This window comes from Nasonia vitripennis, chromosome 1 (genome assembly GCF_009193385.2).
Source record: "Nasonia vitripennis strain AsymCx chromosome 1, Nvit_psr_1.1, whole genome shotgun sequence".
Lineage (NCBI taxonomy): Eukaryota > Metazoa > Arthropoda > Insecta > Hymenoptera > Pteromalidae > Nasonia > Nasonia vitripennis.
The window spans coordinates 17,424,719-17,444,212 of NC_045757.1; the positions used below are offsets into that span (position 1 = coordinate 17,424,719).

The 19,494-nt window shown below is 41.5% G+C and overlaps 5 protein-coding genes across 14 annotated transcripts in view; 4 read left to right on the top strand and 1 right to left on the bottom strand.

Moving 5' to 3' along the window:
- Positions 1-4,473: 4,473 nt before the first annotated feature.
- On the top strand, positions 4,474-9,998 carry LOC116416382 (lipoprotein lipase-like). 2 transcript variants are annotated; one of them, XM_031924628.1, is made up of 6 exons: positions 4,474-4,614; positions 8,449-8,760; positions 8,874-8,980; positions 9,082-9,380; positions 9,460-9,576; positions 9,644-9,998. In XM_031924628.1, exons 2-6 carry the CDS (start codon positions 8,455-8,457, stop codon positions 9,916-9,918), a joined length of 1,104 nt encoding a protein of 367 aa, XP_031780488.1. In that variant the 5' UTR covers positions 4,474-4,614; positions 8,449-8,454; the 3' UTR covers positions 9,919-9,998. The 2 variants fall into 2 exon arrangements, with proteins under 2 accessions (XP_031780488.1, XP_031780490.1); XM_031924630.1 differs by lacking the exon at positions 4,474-4,614 and having other exon boundaries at positions 8,430-8,760.
- A 178-nt stretch (positions 9,999-10,176) lies between these two features.
- Positions 10,177-11,948, top strand: LOC116738532 (pancreatic lipase-related protein 2-like). The gene is made up of 7 exons (XM_032597903.1): positions 10,177-10,374; positions 10,596-10,868; positions 10,922-11,028; positions 11,106-11,143; positions 11,218-11,406; positions 11,491-11,592; positions 11,671-11,948. Exons 1-7 carry the CDS (start codon positions 10,177-10,179, stop codon positions 11,946-11,948), a joined length of 1,185 nt encoding a protein of 394 aa, XP_032453794.1.
- A 219-nt stretch (positions 11,949-12,167) lies between these two features.
- LOC116416383 (pancreatic triacylglycerol lipase-like) lies at positions 12,168-13,815 on the top strand. Its single transcript, XM_031924634.1, has 5 exons — positions 12,168-12,726; positions 12,801-12,910; positions 12,986-13,272; positions 13,345-13,488; positions 13,567-13,815. The coding sequence occupies exons 1-5, from the start codon at positions 12,403-12,405 to the stop codon at positions 13,800-13,802; spliced, it is 1,101 nt and encodes a 366-aa protein (XP_031780494.1). The 5' UTR covers positions 12,168-12,402; the 3' UTR covers positions 13,803-13,815.
- Positions 13,816-14,024: 209 nt separating this feature from the next.
- On the top strand, positions 14,025-15,655 carry LOC100678280 (pancreatic lipase-related protein 2). Of its 4 annotated transcripts, none has more exons than XM_016990177.2 (6): positions 14,025-14,139; positions 14,213-14,535; positions 14,597-14,703; positions 14,783-15,084; positions 15,162-15,257; positions 15,331-15,655. In XM_016990177.2, exons 1-6 carry the CDS (start codon positions 14,130-14,132, stop codon positions 15,603-15,605), a joined length of 1,113 nt encoding a protein of 370 aa, XP_016845666.1. In that variant the 5' UTR covers positions 14,025-14,129; the 3' UTR covers positions 15,606-15,655. The 4 variants fall into 4 exon arrangements, with proteins under 4 accessions (XP_016845666.1, XP_031780461.1, XP_031780465.1 ...); XM_031924601.1 differs by having other exon boundaries at positions 14,285-14,535; XM_016990178.2 differs by having other exon boundaries at positions 14,028-14,139; positions 14,224-14,535.
- Positions 15,656-15,690: 35 nt separating this feature from the next.
- Positions 15,691-19,494, bottom strand: part of LOC100116175 (exopolyphosphatase PRUNE1) — a 62,458-nt gene continuing 58,654 nt past the window's right edge. For 5 of the 6 annotated variants that reach the window (XM_032595850.1, XM_031924622.2, XM_032595851.1 and 2 more), the window contains exons 6-7: positions 18,334-18,492; positions 15,691-16,154 (exon numbers count right to left, since the gene is read on the bottom strand). In XM_032595850.1, the coding sequence (XP_032451741.1) occupies positions 15,990-16,154; positions 18,334-18,492 (324 nt within the window). In that variant the 3' untranslated portion in view covers positions 15,691-15,989. Of the gene's footprint in view, positions 16,155-17,277; positions 17,482-18,333; positions 18,493-19,494 lie in introns of all 6 variants that reach the window. The other variant, XR_004226826.1, reaches the window with a different exon arrangement.

Here is a 19,494-nt window from a genome sequence, read left to right on the forward strand (position 1 = left end):
CTCTCTCTCTCTCTCTCTCTCGCTCTCTCCTCTGTTTTTCCCCCTACACCTAAACGTACAGCAGTCCGACGAGTGAGAGAGAGAGAGAGAGAGAGAGAGGGAGCGATCGAATCGCCGAGCCAGCGCGCGGAGAATTAGTCGGGCAGTTATTGCCCGGGAAATTCGGCTCTAATTGAATTAGTCGGCCGGCGTTCCATGCGCGCTCGTTGCGCCAGCCCGGCGAAAGTTCGACTCGCTTTATTTGCTCGGCTCGCCGACTTTCGCTCGCTGCCCCCGCGGTGAGCTTTCGCGTATAAATCTCACTTTGTTAGTCGCGGATTTGCGGCCGGCAGTCGCACCGGCCATCGAGCCAAGTCGCCGAGCGTGAATTTTCGGATAGCCGATAGATCTGAGCCGCGCGGGTTTTTTTTGCCTTCTCGGATCGTATAAGGAGCTTTGGGACTCGAGGACGAGAAGTGAGGTGCTATATATATGTATGCGTTAGGACGACTATGCGCCGTTTTTGCAAGCGATGCTGATGCAGGAACGCGGTTTTTATGAATATCGCAGGCATGAAATTTCCAGCTGAAAACGGGATTCATCGACGCGTCGAACAACTGGTATTGTATGACTGGTATAGACTCTCCGTTTCGGCGAAAAAAATGAAAAATAAGTTCAAGTAGCAATCACTCGCTCCCCGCCAACAACATATGCATACTCCCACATCATTAAGCACTAAAGTATGCGGGCTTCCCCTTCGGTGGGCGAAAGCTCTTCACTGGAAACGAATGCAACTCGTTAATTTCGAAAACTCCCAACTGACTCTGCGGAGCTTGGCCTATGCTGTACGCGAACGCTGTACTGTTCATCCTCTTTTCATCTCTCTCTCTCTCTCTCTCTCTCTCTCTCTCTCTCTCTCTCTCTCTCTCTCTCTCTCTCTCTCTCTTTCTCTCGCTCGTTCCGCTATTTATTTACCAGATTTCGCGATGCGCACCCGGGGAAATTAGCGATTCAGAGGCGGAGCGCGGCCGGCAAAGGGAAAAGCGAGCGAGCGAGGGAAATGAAAAACAAACAGAATCCCCCTATTGCAGCGGACGAGGGAGCGATATACCGGCTGTCATGGCGCGGAAAGCCGAGGCTCTGCTCTAGACTAACCTTGTAACCTTTTGCCAATCGTCAGTGCTTAAACATCTCGCGTACTTTCGCCGCGCCAAATGTGAGTACATGAAGTGAGCTCTGCAGGGGTACGTCGGTTCTCTGTGCGCGTGTGTGTGTGTGTGTTCTAGAAGGGAGTTTACTAGCGAAAGCATTGTTGCTGCGATTATCATTGAAATCTTTTGAATACATGTGCTCAATTGAAACGGATGTAGAAGGGTTGAATTTTCGATAAACAACAAAACAATATGATGAGTCAGAAAATTTACGATCTAATTAATCACAGTCTCGCGCACCGTAATGACGCATTGACGCGGGTTATTCACATCAGGCCACAACAAAGCGCGCAGGTAATCCGTAAGGTATTCGCATAATTCACGAAACCGCTAATCCCGCGCGGAATTTTCTCTCACGGTAATATAATATTACCAAGCGGCGCAGAATAAAAAGTCGTGTAATCTTCGATAACCGGGAGAGAGCAGCTCACTGGCGGGCAAAGAAACGATTTCGCGAAAGTTTATAAGAATAATATTAAATTTTTCACCGCGATGCTTGTCTCCTCTCCTTTCCGCGAAGCAGTTGCGTCTCTGTCTCTGTCTCTGTCTGTCTCTCTCTCTCTCTCTCTCTCCCTCGCTCTTCGTATATTTCTCTTCCTCTCGTTGTGTGCTCGCGTCGAGCGACGAGCCGGGGGATGTTTATGTTTCTCTTGAAAATGTTCGACCTTCGATTTCCGCGTCGCGCAGCAGCTAAGGCAGTAGCGGGAGCAGATCCGTATATACCGCCGACAGCTTTTGCCCGGGTATAGCAGCTTTGTGCGCTACTGCCATATACCTACTCTATATGGCTCGTCGGCTCGCTTTTGCTCGCGCACGCGAGCGAACGTGTTTTTGGTGCGCTCTAAACGAATTTCATCCAGACAGACGCTTTTTATCGAAAAAAAGAAGAGGCTCGCTATAGAGGAGCGGGCGGCTATAGAAAAAGTGAAGCGAAAGGGGAAGAGAGAGAAAGAGAGAGCTTCGATGAAATTCAGGCTCGGGGCGTGAGATAGAGAGAAAGAAAAAGAGAGAGTATTTATTTTTGGTTTCGCGAGAAAAAGTCCCGCCGTGACAGTTCGGCGTGGGAGTATTTTCATGTATACGGTCGTTTGATGTATAAGTCGATCATTCAACTTTTGTAAGGCGGCTTTTTTAAGAATTTGTCTGCTTGGTGATCGCGTAGTTAATAAAAGTATGTAGTGTGTCTGTTGTTTGATCAGAAGCTACACTGTTATTTGACAGGCGTATAAGAAAACACCTGTTTTAGTATTATTTAATCAAATTGATAACAATATTTGTACAATTCTTTTCTATTTCAATATTCTCTTTTCATCAGTATGATGTTCGATAGTTTTGTTAAATCTTGACAAGCGTTTAAAAAATGTACGAATCGACCTCACTCCGAAGTTGTTCACTGCTATTATATAACACTTACTGTCGGTCGTTCAAATTCGATATAAATTTTCCACACGTTCGGAAAAATTCGGTGCGTTTCAAAAAATATTGTAGTGCAGCATTTCAGAGATAATACCTGCCAGAAATCGTACAGTAAGTAGTTGTAGAAAGATTTATTGCTGAACCTTCACTAAATTTCTTCACTTCACTAAAGTTTTATCAAAAATTGAAGTGCGATTGAAAGTGGGATTTTGAAAGGCAGAGAAGAACAAAATACGTCAAATAATACGACGTTAATATATATATATATATATATATATATATATATATATATATATATATATATATATATATATATATATATATATATTCCGATGGTAAATTTCATAGTATAGAAGCAAGAATAGTTTTAAATAGCGATAACGCTGTATATTAATGTTCCAAGATCAATATTTGTTTAATACGATTCTATACCTCAAAATACAATTAAATTTTCATTAATATGCAAAAGAGGCATAGGCAATACTGCACGCGCTAACTACTGTATTGTTTCACACATCATGTGCTCAGAAATTATTAGAAGCTACTCTAGTAGTCGATATTCGTAATGTAATATCATTATTACTAAATTGGGGTTTCGAAATTGCCAATTAAAAAATTTACTTCGTAAAATAACTAAATTTCAATAGTACGCCAATACTTTTTAAACGCCCAATAAATATAAATATACATAAACCTGTAGGATTCTAAACAATTTCAATATGGCAAGAAACTGCTCGGTTTTACTGGCTATCGTATGCTTTGCGCTAGTGCAAGTGAACTCTAAAGATAATCCTGGAAGACTACTTAAATGTTGGCCAAGAAAACTGAAATATGAAAAATTAACGTTCTCTTCTACTCCTCATCGAGAAACAAATCTTACCAACTCATCAAGGAAGATTCAAAATTTGATTACTAATAAAGCTTTTGTTTCTCGTTGATTCTAATGCAGTTTCTTCAAATAGTTGAAGACTAACTGGATAGCGAGAGGCGTATCCCTGGACAACTGGGGACCACTGCACTTCATTGGGTTCAGTTTCGGTGCCCATGTCGTTGGTCAGACAGCAGAGTTTCTTAGAATAGAGGAAAATCTGTTAGTTGATCGAGTCGCGGGATTAGATCCAGCCGAACCCTGCTTCGAAGACGACGATATACCAATAAGATTATCGAAGACAAATTCGCGATTCGTGGACATGAATCACACTGACGCTGCCCGCGAAAGAAATAGCGCGTTTGGTCTTCGGGATTCAATAGGTAAACTTTGAGCTACTCCAGACATTCGACAACACAACTTCATTCTGTCTCTGTTACTAGGGCATGTCGACTTTTACGTTAACGGCGGTAGCATTCAACCTGGATGTAATAATAGAAGAAAAAGAGCTACTGCTGAATACAAATATGCAGGGAGTTTACTCCTCCACTGTATGTATTTTTTACTTTAATTAATACTTACATCATGCTTTACACTTGTTATCACTTTATCAGCACTCATCAACGGTGGCTGCCATCACATTAGGGCTGTGCAAGTCTTCACAGACTCTGTGGCACAAGCTGCATCCAATCAATGCAAAAAACTATTTTTAAATAGTACCTAGTGCAGCAAAAAGAGAAAATAAACTATTTCAGACTTGACGGTTTTTATGATTCATATGAATAATTAAGCTTATTATTATGGGAATTTAATTTAGTACACGCTCGAAACTTAGCTTCGAGTGCTTAGGACTTGTTTGCTAGTTCTTAAGTAGAACTTATTTTTATTTTTTAAATTGCTTCAAAGTACATTCTTAGCACATACCAGTGTAAATTATATTTTTCAACTGATAAAACATTTTATAATTAGCTAAAGTCATAATTCATATAAAACGTGATCGAAAAAATGGACATGCAATGAAGTTACCTCAAGTTTTTAAGACGATTACATTGCTATATATCTGAATGTTTTTACTAGTTGAAAATTTGTTTTTCAAACAGTGTCTCTTAAGTAAGAGCACCTCTTCAAGTCCGTCTTCTTGTAAGTATAATATTCACTTTTTGATACTTTTTACATTTTATCGGAAGTGAATAGAACTATCATAAATTTCTAGTAAGATACGTAACAAAAGTGTAAATACAAATTCAATGTAAAATTAAAGAAAATTTTCAAGTTAAAACAAATTATTTACTCAAGATAAAGTGTGTATGAAATGAATAAAGAATCGAATGTTCCATATTAAAAAGATGCTAACATATTCCATGTGCTGCACAAAAAGTGCCGACTTTTATCATTAAGAATACTAATTTTTTTTTTTTTTTACATGGCATTTGGAACTCGAAAGTTCATCGCCTTATCTACGCAAGCCTTCCACGCTGCCCTATTTTGTGTCAACCCCACCCAAGATGCACCTCTCCGATCGACACCCACCCGTCCTATTTCTACTAGATCCGCTTTTACGTTGTCCTCCCATCTACGTCTAGGTCTACCTAGAGGTCGCGTTACCATCGGCCTGCCCTTCATGACACGCGCTGCCGTACGGTCGTCTCCCATTCTCGCTACGTGCCCTGCCCATCCCAATCTGCGCGATTTTATTATTCTGTTAATATTTGGTGACGCGTACAGATTGTGTAACTCATCATTGTGTAGTCTTCTCCATTCCCCTGTTTCCTCATCTTTCTGCGGCCCGTATATTTTTCGCAAGACTTTATTTTCAAATACAGTATTATTGTCCTGTATATTCTTATTTTAACGTTTTTAGACAACAGCATTACCCGAATGGAGTGTCTTATTTATTTCGACATTAATCTCGTTTCTATCATTTATGGTCGTACCCAGATACCTGAATTCGCTAACCTTTTCAAAAGTAAAATTCCCAACTCTGAGATCTTCCTCCCCTCTGCAGATGCCTAGCTTATCCACAATCATGTACTTTGTTTTTGATTCACTCACTTCTAACCCTGTATACTCCACCGCTTTTATGAGGATTTCCGCGTTTCTTGCTACCGTTTCCCTACAATCCGCCAGTATATCCAAAGCATCTGCGTAGCCTAGTATCTGCGTTGTTCCATTAAGCGTTGCGCCCAGCTGGCTAACCTGCATTTTTCTAACAGCATACTCTAACGTTAAGTTGAACAGCACCGTAGAGAGCCCATCCCTTTGTTTTAAACCATCGCGTATCATGAAGGGTTCTGATACATTACCGCCTACTCGGACCTTTCCCGTGCTTCCGTTCAGACATATTTGAATTAATCTCACGAGTTTTTTCGGTACACCGAGAAGTACTAGAATTTGATACATTTTGCTTCGCTTAATAGAGTCGTACGCTTTTTTAAAATCTATAAATAGTTGGTGTATGGTTTCGCAAAATTCCCACTTTTTCTCTAACAACTGTCTTATGGTAAACATTTGATCGCTCGTCGATCTGTTGCGCCGAAATCCGCACTGATAATCTCCTACTATATCTTCCGCGAATGGAGTGAGTCTAGCTAGTATTACGTTTGACAGAACTTTGTAGCACGTAGCACGTTGCTAGAGATCCCCCACTCTCGGCCCCATACAGGTACGTGAAGTTACCCGATGCTAGTACTCCGCCATCTGGCCACCGCGATTCCTGTATTGCTACCAAATCTAGATTTTACCTATCAGCTTCCTTTGCGAGTTCTTTAAACGCACCTGCTCTGTATAGACTGCGAACATTCCAAGTTCCTACCCTTATGTATGGTTTCGCAAAATTCCCACTTTTTCTCTAACAACTGTCTTATGGTAAACATTTGATCGCTCGTCGATCTGTTGCGCCGAAATCCGCACTGATAATCTCCTACTATATCTTCCGCGAATGGAGTGAGTCTAGCTTGTATTACGTTTGACAGAACTTTGTAGCACGTTGCTAAAAGTGAAATACCCCTATAGTTATTGCAGTCTGCCTTATCCCCCTTTTTAAAAATCGGTATAATGATAGATTCCTTCCAATTTTCGGGTATTGTTTCATTTTTCCAGATGGCACATACTAGTTTATAGTTTTTTAATCGCGGTCTCTACTTCTTGGTAGCTCGGTTCCTCCACGTGGGGTTCAGCAGTGTGATTTTCGTCCCCTAATTCTTCGCTATTTTCGTGCACGTTTAATAATTTATCGAAATAATTTTTCCACAGCGACAGTAATTCGTTGTCATTTTTTACGAGGTCCCCGTTTTCGTCCTTCATCGATTGCGCTCTACTCCTAAAACCCTTTCTGATGGCGTTAATCCCTCTGTACATTTCGCGGGGGTTATTTTCCTTACTATTAGTTTCTATTCTCCTAATAAGATTCTTTTGATACTCCCGCTTCTTATTTCTGTATATTGCGCTCGTCTGTTTCCTTACGTTAGAATACTCTTTTACGGTCCTATCGCTTCTATTTTGTAAGCTATCTAATTTAGCCTTTTTGCGCCTTTCAAACCAGAGTTCGCACTCTTCGTCAAACCATGGTTTGCTCTTTGGCTTTTTCTTTTTACCCAGTACTTTGTTCGCGGCCTTTTTTACCGTTTTTTCGATGTCCCCCCATAAGCTGAAACCTGTTATTAATTTCTATCTGGTACCTAATTCGCTTACCTGCTCGATGAAAGTGATGAACTGAACTGGTCGATTACCTGCTCTAAAGTTTCGTAATAGAGATCCTTAGCTTCTTCTTCTTTGTCCTCCGTAGGACAGTGTACATTAATAAATACATATCTATACCATTCCCCTTCGATAATGATGTACGAGAGCCTATCATTGACGGATTTGAAACTTTTAACCGAATGTATGATGCTTTTGCTTACGAGAAATCCGGTGCCTAGAGATCCCCCACTCCCGGCCCCATACAGGTACGTGAAGTTACCCGATGCTAGTACTCCGCCATCTAGCCACCGCGATTCCTGTATTGCTACCAAATCTAGATTGTACCTATCAGCTTCCTTTACGAGTTCTTTAAACGCACCTGCTCTGTATAGACTGCGAACATTCCAAGTTCCGACCCTTAAGTCCCTTTTGGTTCGGATTTGATTTTTTTGAGCCATGATGTTATGTTAAACCCGCGCGCTTCGGATCCTGTTCCGATCGCAGGTGAGTCCACCGTTCTAGAGGTGATAACCCCCATACCTCTCTAGAACTAAGTATGAGAGCTTTCCGACTTTGACGAGGACAGTGTCAATTCGTCGTCAGACATACTACGGTTTCATTCTCGCATCCTAACGCCCCCCTGCAAGGCAGCGCGCCTTCGCTGGCATCGTTACCGCGTAAGACCAGGTGACGAATCATTCTACACATCCCCTTTCGGGGCAGTTGTCATCGCTCCCGCATCCTCCTCGGCAGCAGGATTTTTGCCCATTTTTGTAATGTGTGATGAAAGATATAGATTGAGAGATAAGAGTTAATGTGAAGTGTTTTTGTTGTTGTGGTGCTTGCGTAGTGTTTCTAGATGAATGCGTTCGTCAGTGTGGGCTCATCACACCCACGCCTGTTCCTATCGGCTGTCCGCGGCTGCTTATTCAATTTATTCGCAGCTAACCTCTTTCTCAGGGGCTGTTCCTCTATCCGCAACCTAAGGACGCGCTGTGTAGTGGTGATAGGCACCCACCCATCCGATCTGGACGACAACGCCCAAGACCCGCTTAGGGTAGCGGCATTGTAACAGCATTAAGAATACTAATAGGAAATTTAATTGCCTTTTGCAAAGTACAAATATCCAAGATTAGATAAAGTTAACATGAGTGATAATAACATTTTGATTAAAATGCTTATTATTATTTTTATTAAAATCCTTATTATTGGTGTACAGAAGTGAAGACACTTCTCTTTGATAGTCTTATAGTATAAAGTATTCGAAAGTTTTCAAATAATTTAATTTTTCCACAGTTTATAATGGGCGTTAAAACGTTGATTTTATTCTGTGCAATACTTTTTGCATCTGTGCAAGTGCAGAGTATCAAAAACACAGGAAGATTATTAAAATGTTGGCCTTACAAGTTGTACTATGATACGTTTAACGTTAATTTTTACCATTCGTCGCGAAGGCAATCTGACCGACTCATACAGAAAGGGGCTCATTTCGGACCCAAAGATATCGATTTTGATCCAAGACGAAGAACTGCCGTTATTTCGCACGGGTTCGTAGGTTATTTACATGCAGACCAAATGAAAGAAATTGGAAACAAGCTTTTGGAATGGGTATATGTCTTGTTTTAAATACTAGTTATCCAATTATTATCGATGTGCTTGCATTTTAACATAACATTTGACCTGTCTTAACAATTATTTATTTGCCATTTTTTTATACGCAGCAAGATATGAATGTGATCATTGTAAAATGGGAAAGTGGAGCTTATAATCCTCTAGCATACCCTGTAGCAGTAGCAAATACAGAATATGCAGCGTGGCAGTTAAAAACGTAAAAAATAATTATTCTATTATTACATTTTTAACTTGATCGACAAGCTACACGCATAACGCAAGTTCCGATGATAATGAATGTTTCAATTTGTGTGATAGGCTCTTCACCTGGTTTAAAAATGACTGGACGGCCCAAGGTGGCACGATGGAAAGTTGGGGACCGATTCATTTTATCGGCTACAGTCTTGGTGCTCACTTCGTTGGACAAGCTGCCGAACTACTCAGAGTTGAGGAGAATTTGCTAATCGATCGCATTACTGCATTGGATCCGGCAGAACCGTGTTTCGAGGTAGCCAATCCATTGCGATTATCGAAAAGCAAGGCTAAATTCGTAGACGTAATTCATACAGATGGTGCGCGCCATACAAACGAAGCGTTCGGACTTCTAGAACCGATAGGTGACTATTTCATACACTCACCTAAATATATTACAAGAATATGAAAGCGTATTATTCACTGATTTTAATATCTGAGCAGGGCACGCCGATTTTTACGTCAACGGCGGTGTAAGTACTCAACCAGGATGCGAACGAAAGAAACGATCAGCCGAATTAAATGCAGTAACTCAATACTTTCTTAAACAGCTTACACACCGTTAGTAGATCTTTATATGCTTATTATATATTGTAAAGAGCTTTTATTAAAAAATTATGCTTTGCAGTTTTGAGCAACGGACTCTGCAGCCACGGGCGATCGGTGGAAGTTTTCATTAACTCTATTGTTAACGCCAATTCAACAGACTGTAGGTTCTGGGGGCGTTCTTGGCAGCTTGGAACCAGCGAAGCAGAAACAAAGGAGATACTGAAAAAGTCGTGCGATACCAGGACTTGTCCGCAAATGGGTATAAAGGCTCAGGCATTCAATTATGGAAGTGGAAACACAAACACTTTTTATGTAAAAACGACAAAGCAAGCTCCTTATTGCAAACGAAGATAACTATAATGAGTTGAATGTACATACTTACTAGATTATGATTATATGTATACTGAATTGGATTAAACTAAATCAAAAAATAATTGATTATCGCATGTAACTAATTGTGTACGACGGTATACATTCTATCCTCACCAAGTCAAACTTGTGCTCCGTAGAGAACAAGACACACGAGTCGCACACGCACTTACGCTGACCGGCAAAGCCATGTGCAGTATATAATCTCTGATCAGAGAAAAAAAGAGAAAAAGAGTATTGGGCATGAAAGAGTTCAGTGCACGATCAGCGTTCGGCACTAATGAGAGGTCCAAAAATAAAACCGCCGAAAATCGACGAAGACTACCGAAGACTCCCAAGGTCAAGGCCAACAGAGCTGTTACAAGCAGTTGCATCAAAAGAGAAGCTCTGTTTCGATCGGACCACGATAGCGATCGGTGGAATCGTTCGATCTGCTATACCGTGCGTGCAAACGTGAGCCCAGTTACTGCATCCGAATATTCATTTATGAATAGTATTTTTACATTATTCAGGTGAAATGTCAATTACATCAATTTCGATCGTGCTAATCGTGGACATGACAATATCAAAATAGTTCACGTACGTGCTTTCTTTGTATAAACTTAAATATCATCAGGCATTGCTTAATTGCACTTTGTGCCATAATTACTACGTTCATGCAGGTTAACTCTGAAGAATATCCTAAAAGATTAGTAATATGTCAGCCACATAAATTAACTTATCAAAAGTTTCACTTGCATATCCATCTCTCATCGAGAAAGAAAGCATTTCAACTTATCCAGGATGATCCTAAAGTTTCTCCCACTGCTATGAATTTCGATCTTCGCCATAGGACTGTTGTAATCGTTCATGGATTCATGGGTCATCCACGTAGACTCCTTATGCAGAATCTAGCAAACCAACTCCTTACTTGGCTAAGTTATTGTTCTAAGAATGTACTTATCAGTGGAAACAGTGAAACGAGTGAAATGAGGATTCATTTTCACAGGAAGACATTAATGTGTTGCACATCGACTGGTCAGATGGATGTTCGCAAATTTTCCAATACTACCAGGCTGCGGTGAATGCAGAATATGCGGGAATTCGGATAAAAGAGTAACCATCTGTTCTTGATATTTTCACGCTCTATTGTATTTTAATGGGGTACTTGTACGTTTCTGTTTTCACGACAGATTCTTTAGGCAGTTGAAGACTAACTGGATAGAGAATGGTAAATCGCTGAATGACTGGGGATCTGTGTATTTCATCGGGCTCAGTCTTGGTGTCACGTCGTTGGTCATGCAGCTGAGCTTCTCAGAATCGAAGAGAATCTGCTGATCGATCGAGTCACCGGATTGGATCCAGCTGAGATCTGTTTCGAAGATGATGGCATACCAATACGATTATCAAAGAAAAATGCAAGATTCGTCGATGCAATTCACACTGACGCTATACATACTAAAAATGATGGGTTTGGTATCCGTGATCCTATAGGTAACTTTTGAGCTTTTGGAGTATTTTTAAAAATCGCAAAACAACTTTTAAATTTAGTACTTTATGTTTTATCTATGAAATCAGGACATGTCGATTTTTATGTTAACGGCGGCAGCACTCAACCTGGATGCGATCGAAGAGAAATATTTTTTGTGTACGGAGATGTACTAGATATCATTGCTCACAGTCAGTATGCTTTATTGTCAACGTTATTATCTCCAAGTTGAGTGCTTACTTTAGTTTTATAATTATTTTTATTGCCAGTGCTGAAAAATGTTGGCTGCCATCGTATTAGAGCTGCGCAAGTCTTTACATACTCTTTAGAACAAACTAAATCCAATCAATGCAAATACTGGGCTCATCCATGGAATTTGAGCAGCAATCAAGCTGAAACACACCGAGTACTGAGCAAACCGTGTAATGCTTCAGTATGTCCTGAAATGGGAATCAATGCCGACTTATATGATTATCAAAATACAGAAACAAATACATTTTATGTAGCTACGACCAGCAGCGTACCTTTCTGCGCGAGATTAAGTTAAATGTCATTTTTACTGATGTATAACTCAGCATTTTCATACCTACTTGTGGAGTGTGAAATTACACATAAGATAAGATAAGATTATGTATACAGAGTCTTTCAAAAGTTACCGAGAAATAATACAAAAACAGACGGTTAAATACTTTAGAATCTGTTGGAATTGACTGATTCGTATGGAATTGAATTATTACGTCAATCACATTATTTTTCGTATGCCTTATGATCGACATTGACGTACATGAAACAAAATTACATTCTTTTAATAACAAGCATAGAATTAACGATATCATAAGGTTGACGTATAAAAAGCAAGTATACTTCATCACTTAACTATAGACAGTTCCCAACATAAAGGTGTACGTATTTTTATTGAAAGATTTTAGAAACTTATATTACTATTATTCAGTTTTTTAAAGTTCTATCAATTTTATTTAAAATATAAATATAAAATTATAATGACTACGCTTTGGTCATTTTATTACGTAGTTTTTGCCTTGATCGCCATCGGACATCAGGCAGAAGCAACCAGTTTTTTTTGCAAAAACTTGAGTGAAAAATTTATTAGTAAATTTTATCCCGGTGTGAATCCGAATAATATTCAATATTATTTCTATGCGAAAGGAAATAATGCAAATGTACACCAACAATACAAAGAAAGCAACGAGATACAAACAAAATTCTTTAATCCCGACCAAAAAACAATCCTTATTGTTCATGGATTTGTGAATGACCAAAGTACTGCTTGGGTTCAAGATATGATCCGAAATTTTCTTGACAAGGTAAAAATTTCGAGTATACAATGCGTGCACAAATACAATCGTTTTTAAATTGAAACGACTTTTTTATAATTTAGGGAAATGTAAATGTCATTGCTATTGATTGGTCCATCATGTTCAGAAGAACGCTGCTCAACTATCGTGAATCAGCTAAGAAAACGGAACAAGTAGCAGCAAGCATTACAAGGTGTGTGTGTGTTTTTTTTTTTTTTTTTTTTTTTTAATTGACTTTTCTTTAATATATTGTTGAATAATTTCATAGGTTCTTTGTAAAATTGGCTGAAGTATACGACAAAGACTTAAGTAAATGGGCATACCTGCACTTCATGGGACACAGCCTTGGAGCTCACGTGGTAGGCCAAGCTGCCGAAATGTTAAAGCCATTCGTTAATATTCACAGAGTCACTGGATTTGATCCAGCTAAACCTTACTTTGATGAAGGAGAAGGTGTACGCATGCGACTTGATAAATCAAATGCACAATTTGTCGACGTAATCCACACTAACAGCAGTCCAGACGAAAAGACTTTTGGACTGTATGAACCTTTAGGTGATACATACAAATTAGTATTTTACTCACATGCATTTACGTGGAGTTAAATTAAATTATTATATGATTAAGGTCACATTGATTTTTATCCAAACGGTGGGAACACACAACCTTGTTGTACAAGAAACTCTAAGACGATTCACGATGATGAAATCAATAAATGTGTTTCTTATTTAGTTTGGGGAATTGATGCCACTGGTCTATTCGCTAACTTTGGTGAGTTGCAGTTGAGAAATTAATTACTGTAAACATACCTACTTCTTACATAAAAAATTCATTTTGGTTATCGCACAGTTTCGAAAATAATTAATAAACAAGATATGGTGTGCGATCATAGACAAGGGCAAGACTATTTTATTCAATCTATGGATGGTAGTTCAAAGTATGTGGCATGCAAAAAGGTTTCAATGCAAGATAAAACGAATAAAAAGGTTAAAAGGTGCATAGAAATGGGAATAAATGCTTCACGGTATAATGGTACTTCGTACCATGGAAGTTACTACTTAGATATTACGAATTGTAATAAATAATAATGTTATAAATTAATAAAATCATGTATTATCAAGTAACGTATTTCTGATGCTTTACCTTATTTAACATTCTAATATGAACTATACAGCTGTTAAAGTAAAAAAAGACACACTTGTTTAAAAAGAAATATTTATATCTAGAGCGTGACCGATAAAAATACGTAAAAGAAAATTATTACCTTTTTTTTTCATTTATAAGTCAGTTCAACTTGACACAATTGTAACTATATATTTGAACAGTGACTTCTGAGTAGACATAGGTAAAACTTATAATATCTACAGTGATCGTCTACAAAGTACATTGCTATATCGGAGAAAATAATACATATGCATAAATGTAAGTATAATATTTGTAGATCCTTCTACCTTTTCTGCTATTAACTGATATATCATTTACTTCTATATATAAGTATTTTCCCAGTTTACCATGCGTGCTAAATCACTGATATCGCTTTGTACCATTTTGCTTGCATTCGCACAAGTACATACTACAGTCAATCCTGGAAGATTATTAAAATGCTCGCCACACACCTTGAAATACGAAACATTCAATGTCAGTTTTTACCATTCGTCTCGAACACAATCTGACCAACTTATTAACAAAGAAGTTCACTTCGTACCGAAAGGTGTCGATTTCGATCCGAGGCGAAGAACTGTCGTTATTGTACAAGGATTCCTAGGTCATTTGCACGGGGATGAAATGAAAAAAATAGGAAACAAACTGTTAGAATGGGTAAAATTTGTTTACTTCAGTATAAGATATAGTGATAATTATTACCTTTCACTTTTCGCAGCAAGATATGAATGTGATTATTGTAAGATGGGAAAAAGGGTCATTGAATCCTTTCGCATACCCTCAAGCAGTCGTTAATTCAGAATATGCAGCTTTGCAAATAAAAACGTAAAAAAAATAACTATTCCAATTCGTGATATGTTTTATTTTAGTTTTCACAATATAGAAATGATGATTTGTTTTATAGACTCTTCACGTGGCTTAAAAATATCTGGACCGAACAAGGTGTCAGTCTAGGAAGTTGGGGACCGATTCATTTTATTGGTTATAGTCTCGGTGCTCACGTCGTTGGACAAGCCGCCGAACGACTCAGAGTTGAGGAGAATTTGCTAATCGATCGTATTACTGCATTAGATCCGTCAGAACCATGTTTCGAGGATGCCAACAATCCTTTGCGATTATCGAAGAACAATGCTAAATTCGTAGACGTAATTCATACAGATGGTGCGCGCTATACAAACGAAGCGTTCGGACTTCTAGAACCGATAGGTGACTATTTCATACACTCACCTAAATATATTATAAGAATATGAAAGCGATATTCACTGATTTTAAAATCTGATCAGGGCACGCCGACTTTTACGTTAACGGCGGTGTGGCTAACCAGCCAGGATGCGAACGGAAGAAACGATCCGGGTTTCTATTTAAAGCTACACTTCATTGTTAGTGTCCACATCCATAATTGCTAATAAAAATGTTTTTGAAATTTCTCATTATTAAGGTTACACTTTACAGTTCTCGGCAACGGACTTTGCAGCCATGCTCGGTCAGTGGAAGTCTTCATCGACTCCATCGTCAATGCCAATTCAACAAGCTGTAAGTTTTGGGGGCGTTCGTGGCAACTGGGAACCAGCGAGGCGGATACAAAGGAGATACTCAAGAATTCGTGCGACACCACGATTTGCCCACAAGTGGGTATAAACGCCGAGTCGTTTGATTACGACAACGGAAAAACGAACACTTATTATGTAAAAACATCTGAGAATGCTCCGTTTTGCGAACCTGCATAAAACGATGTACGGTAAAGTGTAATATTAAACAAATCCGCTAATTATCAGAATCAATCTTTACGCTGCGAATACAACAAACAAACGCTTACAGTTTTTCCACAGTACTTTATTCACGCGATTACACAACTGCAGACTGCGAACGAGCCCGACCGCGTGCGGGCACACGGCCGCGGACTTGCAGTTGAAAAAAGCAAATTAACCACATTCGCAGCCCCACCTCAAACAAGCCTGGGGAAAAAAGTCCAGCGCGCGCTAATAACAGGAGCGCATGTTAATTCGTTTAATGGAGGCACAGCGCCGTTTACCAACAGGGCACCGCTTTTGCACAGATCGGCAGTACCGCACACTTGTTCCGTCGCAAAGCGCAGAGAGGGTAGGTCAGGTCTAGGCCGACGCACTTTGTATAACCGGGAGTATTTGCTTGCGCGAAGCCTGCACGTTGGCCTGCTTGTACAGCAGCAGCAGCGAGTTCCCGCCGTCCTGTTGCATGCGTTTCGCTTCCGTCAGCTGGAGATCCGGGCTGCTCGACGCTGTCAGGGCCTCGATTAGCTGAAAGCAACACGAGAGCGAGACGATTGCGTTTAGTGCACGTGCCACGCGTATGCTTGCCAGAGATGCTCTTGCGGTCTCTCTCTCTCTCTCTCTCTCTCTCTCTCTCTCTCTCTCTCTCTCTCTCTCTCTCTCGAGTGTGCTGTACGTTATGCTAATATAAGCGCGCTTGGAAGTTTGCGCGCGCGCACACATTAGTATGAATCTAAGAATAGCGGAGGCTGTAGTGTTTACTTTGGACTCGGCTGCGGCGCTGGGGGTTGAGATTACATTACCGAACGTAAATCGCCGAAAAAGTTTCGTCGTATTTTTCGCCCCCGAGTCGCCTATGAACGCCAGCTCGTTTGCCAGCTAATTCGCATCGATGCGTGCGCGAGCGGGGGTGGAAGCGAGGCCGTCCGCGATAAATTTTACTGTGATGCATAAATCGGAGGACGTTAAATTTTCATACCCCTCCGCCGCGAGGATTGCCAAGTTTTTAATCGCCGCGCGCTGCGCGAGCTTAACGGTACGCATAAATTCTCTACTGTATCAAATTGTTATATAACGCCCGATCGTAAAGAGACGCGCCACGCGATGTATAATTTCATCGCATTCGTAATAAAGCCCGCGAGATTGATACTCGCTGAAATTCCCAACGGTGTCTCGTCGACTTTTTCGTTCGTCGTTTGTATACAGTGAAGAGTAGATGAATCTTTGCAACAAAAGCATCGATATCAGTCTCCGTGTAACACTGCAGCAGAGGCGGGACAAGTGGCAAACGCGTTGGAAAATCAAATTACACGCGAGCTAATGGGTAATGTAAGGGACTCGCTGCAATTCATAACACGTGAACGACAATGAGAAACCAAGAGCCCCCGTATATTCGCACACGTATACGTATATAGGGGCAGCCCGAAGCGCAATGCATCACGATCGCCGGTCGAGGGTGGCGAAAGTCGGAATCGAGGAAGAGCGAGAGAGAGAGAGAGAGAGAGAGAGAGAGAGAGAGAGAGAGAGAGAGAGAGAAGGACCTGAAATGGGAAATCGTAACTTTCATTTCCGCGCATTTATATGGAACATCCTGACTTTAATTTCCGGCACTTGGTGTACTATATATATATATATATATATATATATATACCAGGGGGGTTGCAATTCACTCGGCTCTGCTCCTCCTCTATCTCTCTCGACGGCGGCGGCGCGTCGAGTAGATTCAGTAGGCGGCGTCAGTCCTCTTAAAATCAGCCTGACACTCGAAACTTGCCGTGACTGCACAAGAGTCGCGCGCGCGACGACGAGCGCCAAGAAGAGGATGACGAGGAGAAAGAACGGAGAGTCCGCACGTCTGAAGTATGGAGTAAAGGGAGACGAGAGGACAGGCTCAAGAGAGAGAGAGAGAGAGAGAGAGAGAGAGAGAGAGAGACAGAGAGAGAGAGGGATAGAGGATGCGGCGAGGAAAAGAAATTCCGAGACAGCCGACGCTGCTGCAGCTCTCTCTCTCTCTCTCTCTCTCTCTCTCTCGCTGTGTATAGAGGAGGGATCAAAGAGAGAATGGGACGGGAAAAAAGCTTGTCGGTAAGTTGTCAAATTGCTTCCCGATAGACGTATCCTTAATTCAGCAAAAGAATCGAGTCGCCCGACTTGTATAGCTCGCTCTCAGCGCGGGAGGAAGATTGCGCTGAAACGAAACTTTCCGATCGGCTAATTTGTGTTTATAATCAAACTTTGCCCGACGAGTAATTGTATTTAATCTCTCGGCTGGCAAGTCGGATTGAAAGAGATCAATATTGCCACTCGCCTCGCGGCGGAAAACAGCCCTCCGTGAATTCGAATCTCTGAACATAATCCAACGCGTGCTTTCAAAATTAAAAATCTCGCGTCTCGATGTTTGCCTCATCCATAATAAATCAATCGATCAATCAATTACATCCGCTCGCGCGAACGCCGGCTCCCCCGAAGGACCGCGGCCCTCGATTTTTTCAATAGAATACTAAACACCAGCACAGCGACGTCCGCGCGGCGAAAAGTAATTCCCCCCGAAAAGCCCATAAAGCGCCGCGCATTGTTCCTTTCCACATCAAATCCCACAGCAGCGGCGCGTCTGCTGCCCTCTCGAGCGAAACACACATCGCGCGCGTGGACAGGACAGGGTTGCGGAGGGCAAAAAAGTGAGACTGGAACGAGTCCGGGCACTTACTTTCTTTGCCAGTTGACCGGCTCCCAATGAGTAGACGGCGATGTCCCTCATCACCCTGTCGTTCCGCAGGTCCAGCCCGATGAGGACGGCCAGCTGACAGTTCCTTGCGGCGCAAAACGCCTCGAGCGCCTCCCTGGCGCCATCCAGCTCGAGGAAGTCCTGCGAAGCATATAGCGACACGCAACGTGACGGAATTAGAGAGGACGAAACAAGTTGCCGGAGGTGCGGCGGTCGTCGAGTCGTGACCGACCGTGTGAATGTATGAGCATGCACGCGGCTGCGCTCGAGGGCTTGATAAAATTCAAATGCGTCCACTTTTATTCTTTCGAACTTGCGAGACACTTTTTTCACGAACCGATCGATACGAGTGGATCCTTCCTTTCGTTTTCGTTTTATTATTATATAAAAAAAGCGATAATGGAAAGTGTGAAGCACTTATTGGTAGCTGAATTTAAAACTTTCGAATCACTGTAATGAATTACACGCGACGAGACGCTTTTCCAGAACGATCGAGCGGAATTATTTCCGAAAACGGAAAAGTAAACAATTCAGCCATTCTCCGCAAGAAACGTCGAGAGCGAACCCACGTAAAAGGAAACAGTCAGCAGTATCTAGCCCCGCAGGGCATTTAAAGTAAAACAGAGCGAGGAAATCGCTAAAAAAAGATCGGCCAAGCGGAAAAATCGAAACAGAGCGTCGGCGTGCGAATCCCCAAACTTTTTCAATTATCATCGCGCATTCCACGGGGGAATGGGAGAGAAAGAGCGTGGAAAGCTCCACGGTCCATTTGCACGCGGCGGCGGCGGCAGCGCCTGCACGATGTCGGCACGTCGTCGTCGGGCCGGTTTTACGGGGCTCGCGTTAAGCGAGTCAATCGATCGCGAGAGAATATCCGTTAGCCGCACCCCGCGCGCGACTGGAAGCATCTAGAGCAAGGAGCCGCTCTGCTGGGGGACGGGGAAGGATAAATCCACGCGAGAGGGTTCGAGGGCTGGAAGCGGGGAACGCGATAATGTTGTAGTTGGAAGCGATTTTCATGTTAATCAGAGAATTGAAAATCGAGCTTTTCGCGCAGTCGTCGAATTTTACGGAGACTCCGGAAGACCATCGGGCTAAAAATCCCCGCAGCAGCAAAAAAGACCCCGGTGAGCCGTCAAAAAA

Coding starts and splice junctions, on each gene's coding strand:
- LOC116416382 (XM_031924628.1), top strand. CDS start 8,455: ATGGGCGTTAAAACGTTGATTTTATTCTGTGCAATACTTTTTGCATCT. Junction 8,761..8,873: donor GAAACAAGCTTTTGGAATGG/GTATATGTCTTG, acceptor TTTTATACGCAG/CAAGATATGAATGTGATCAT. Junction 8,981..9,081: donor GCAGCGTGGCAGTTAAAAAC/GTAAAAAATAAT, acceptor TTTGTGTGATAG/GCTCTTCACCTGGTTTAAAA.
- LOC116738532 (XM_032597903.1), top strand. CDS start 10,177: ATGAAAGAGTTCAGTGCACGATCAGCGTTCGGCACTAATGAGAGGTCC. Junction 10,375..10,595: donor ATCGTTCGATCTGCTATACC/GTGCGTGCAAAC, acceptor ACGTTCATGCAG/GTTAACTCTGAAGAATATCC. Junction 11,144..11,217: donor GACTAACTGGATAGAGAATG/GTAAATCGCTGA, acceptor TTGGTCATGCAG/CTGAGCTTCTCAGAATCGAA.
- LOC116416383 (XM_031924634.1), top strand. CDS start 12,403: ATGACTACGCTTTGGTCATTTTATTACGTAGTTTTTGCCTTGATCGCC. Junction 13,273..13,344: donor TGGACTGTATGAACCTTTAG/GTGATACATACA, acceptor TATATGATTAAG/GTCACATTGATTTTTATCCA. Junction 13,489..13,566: donor TGGTCTATTCGCTAACTTTG/GTGAGTTGCAGT, acceptor GTTATCGCACAG/TTTCGAAAATAATTAATAAA.
- LOC100678280 (XM_016990177.2), top strand. Junction 14,536..14,596: donor GAAACAAACTGTTAGAATGG/GTAAAATTTGTT, acceptor CACTTTTCGCAG/CAAGATATGAATGTGATTAT. Junction 15,258..15,330: donor ATTTAAAGCTACACTTCATT/GTTAGTGTCCAC, acceptor TACACTTTACAG/TTCTCGGCAACGGACTTTGC.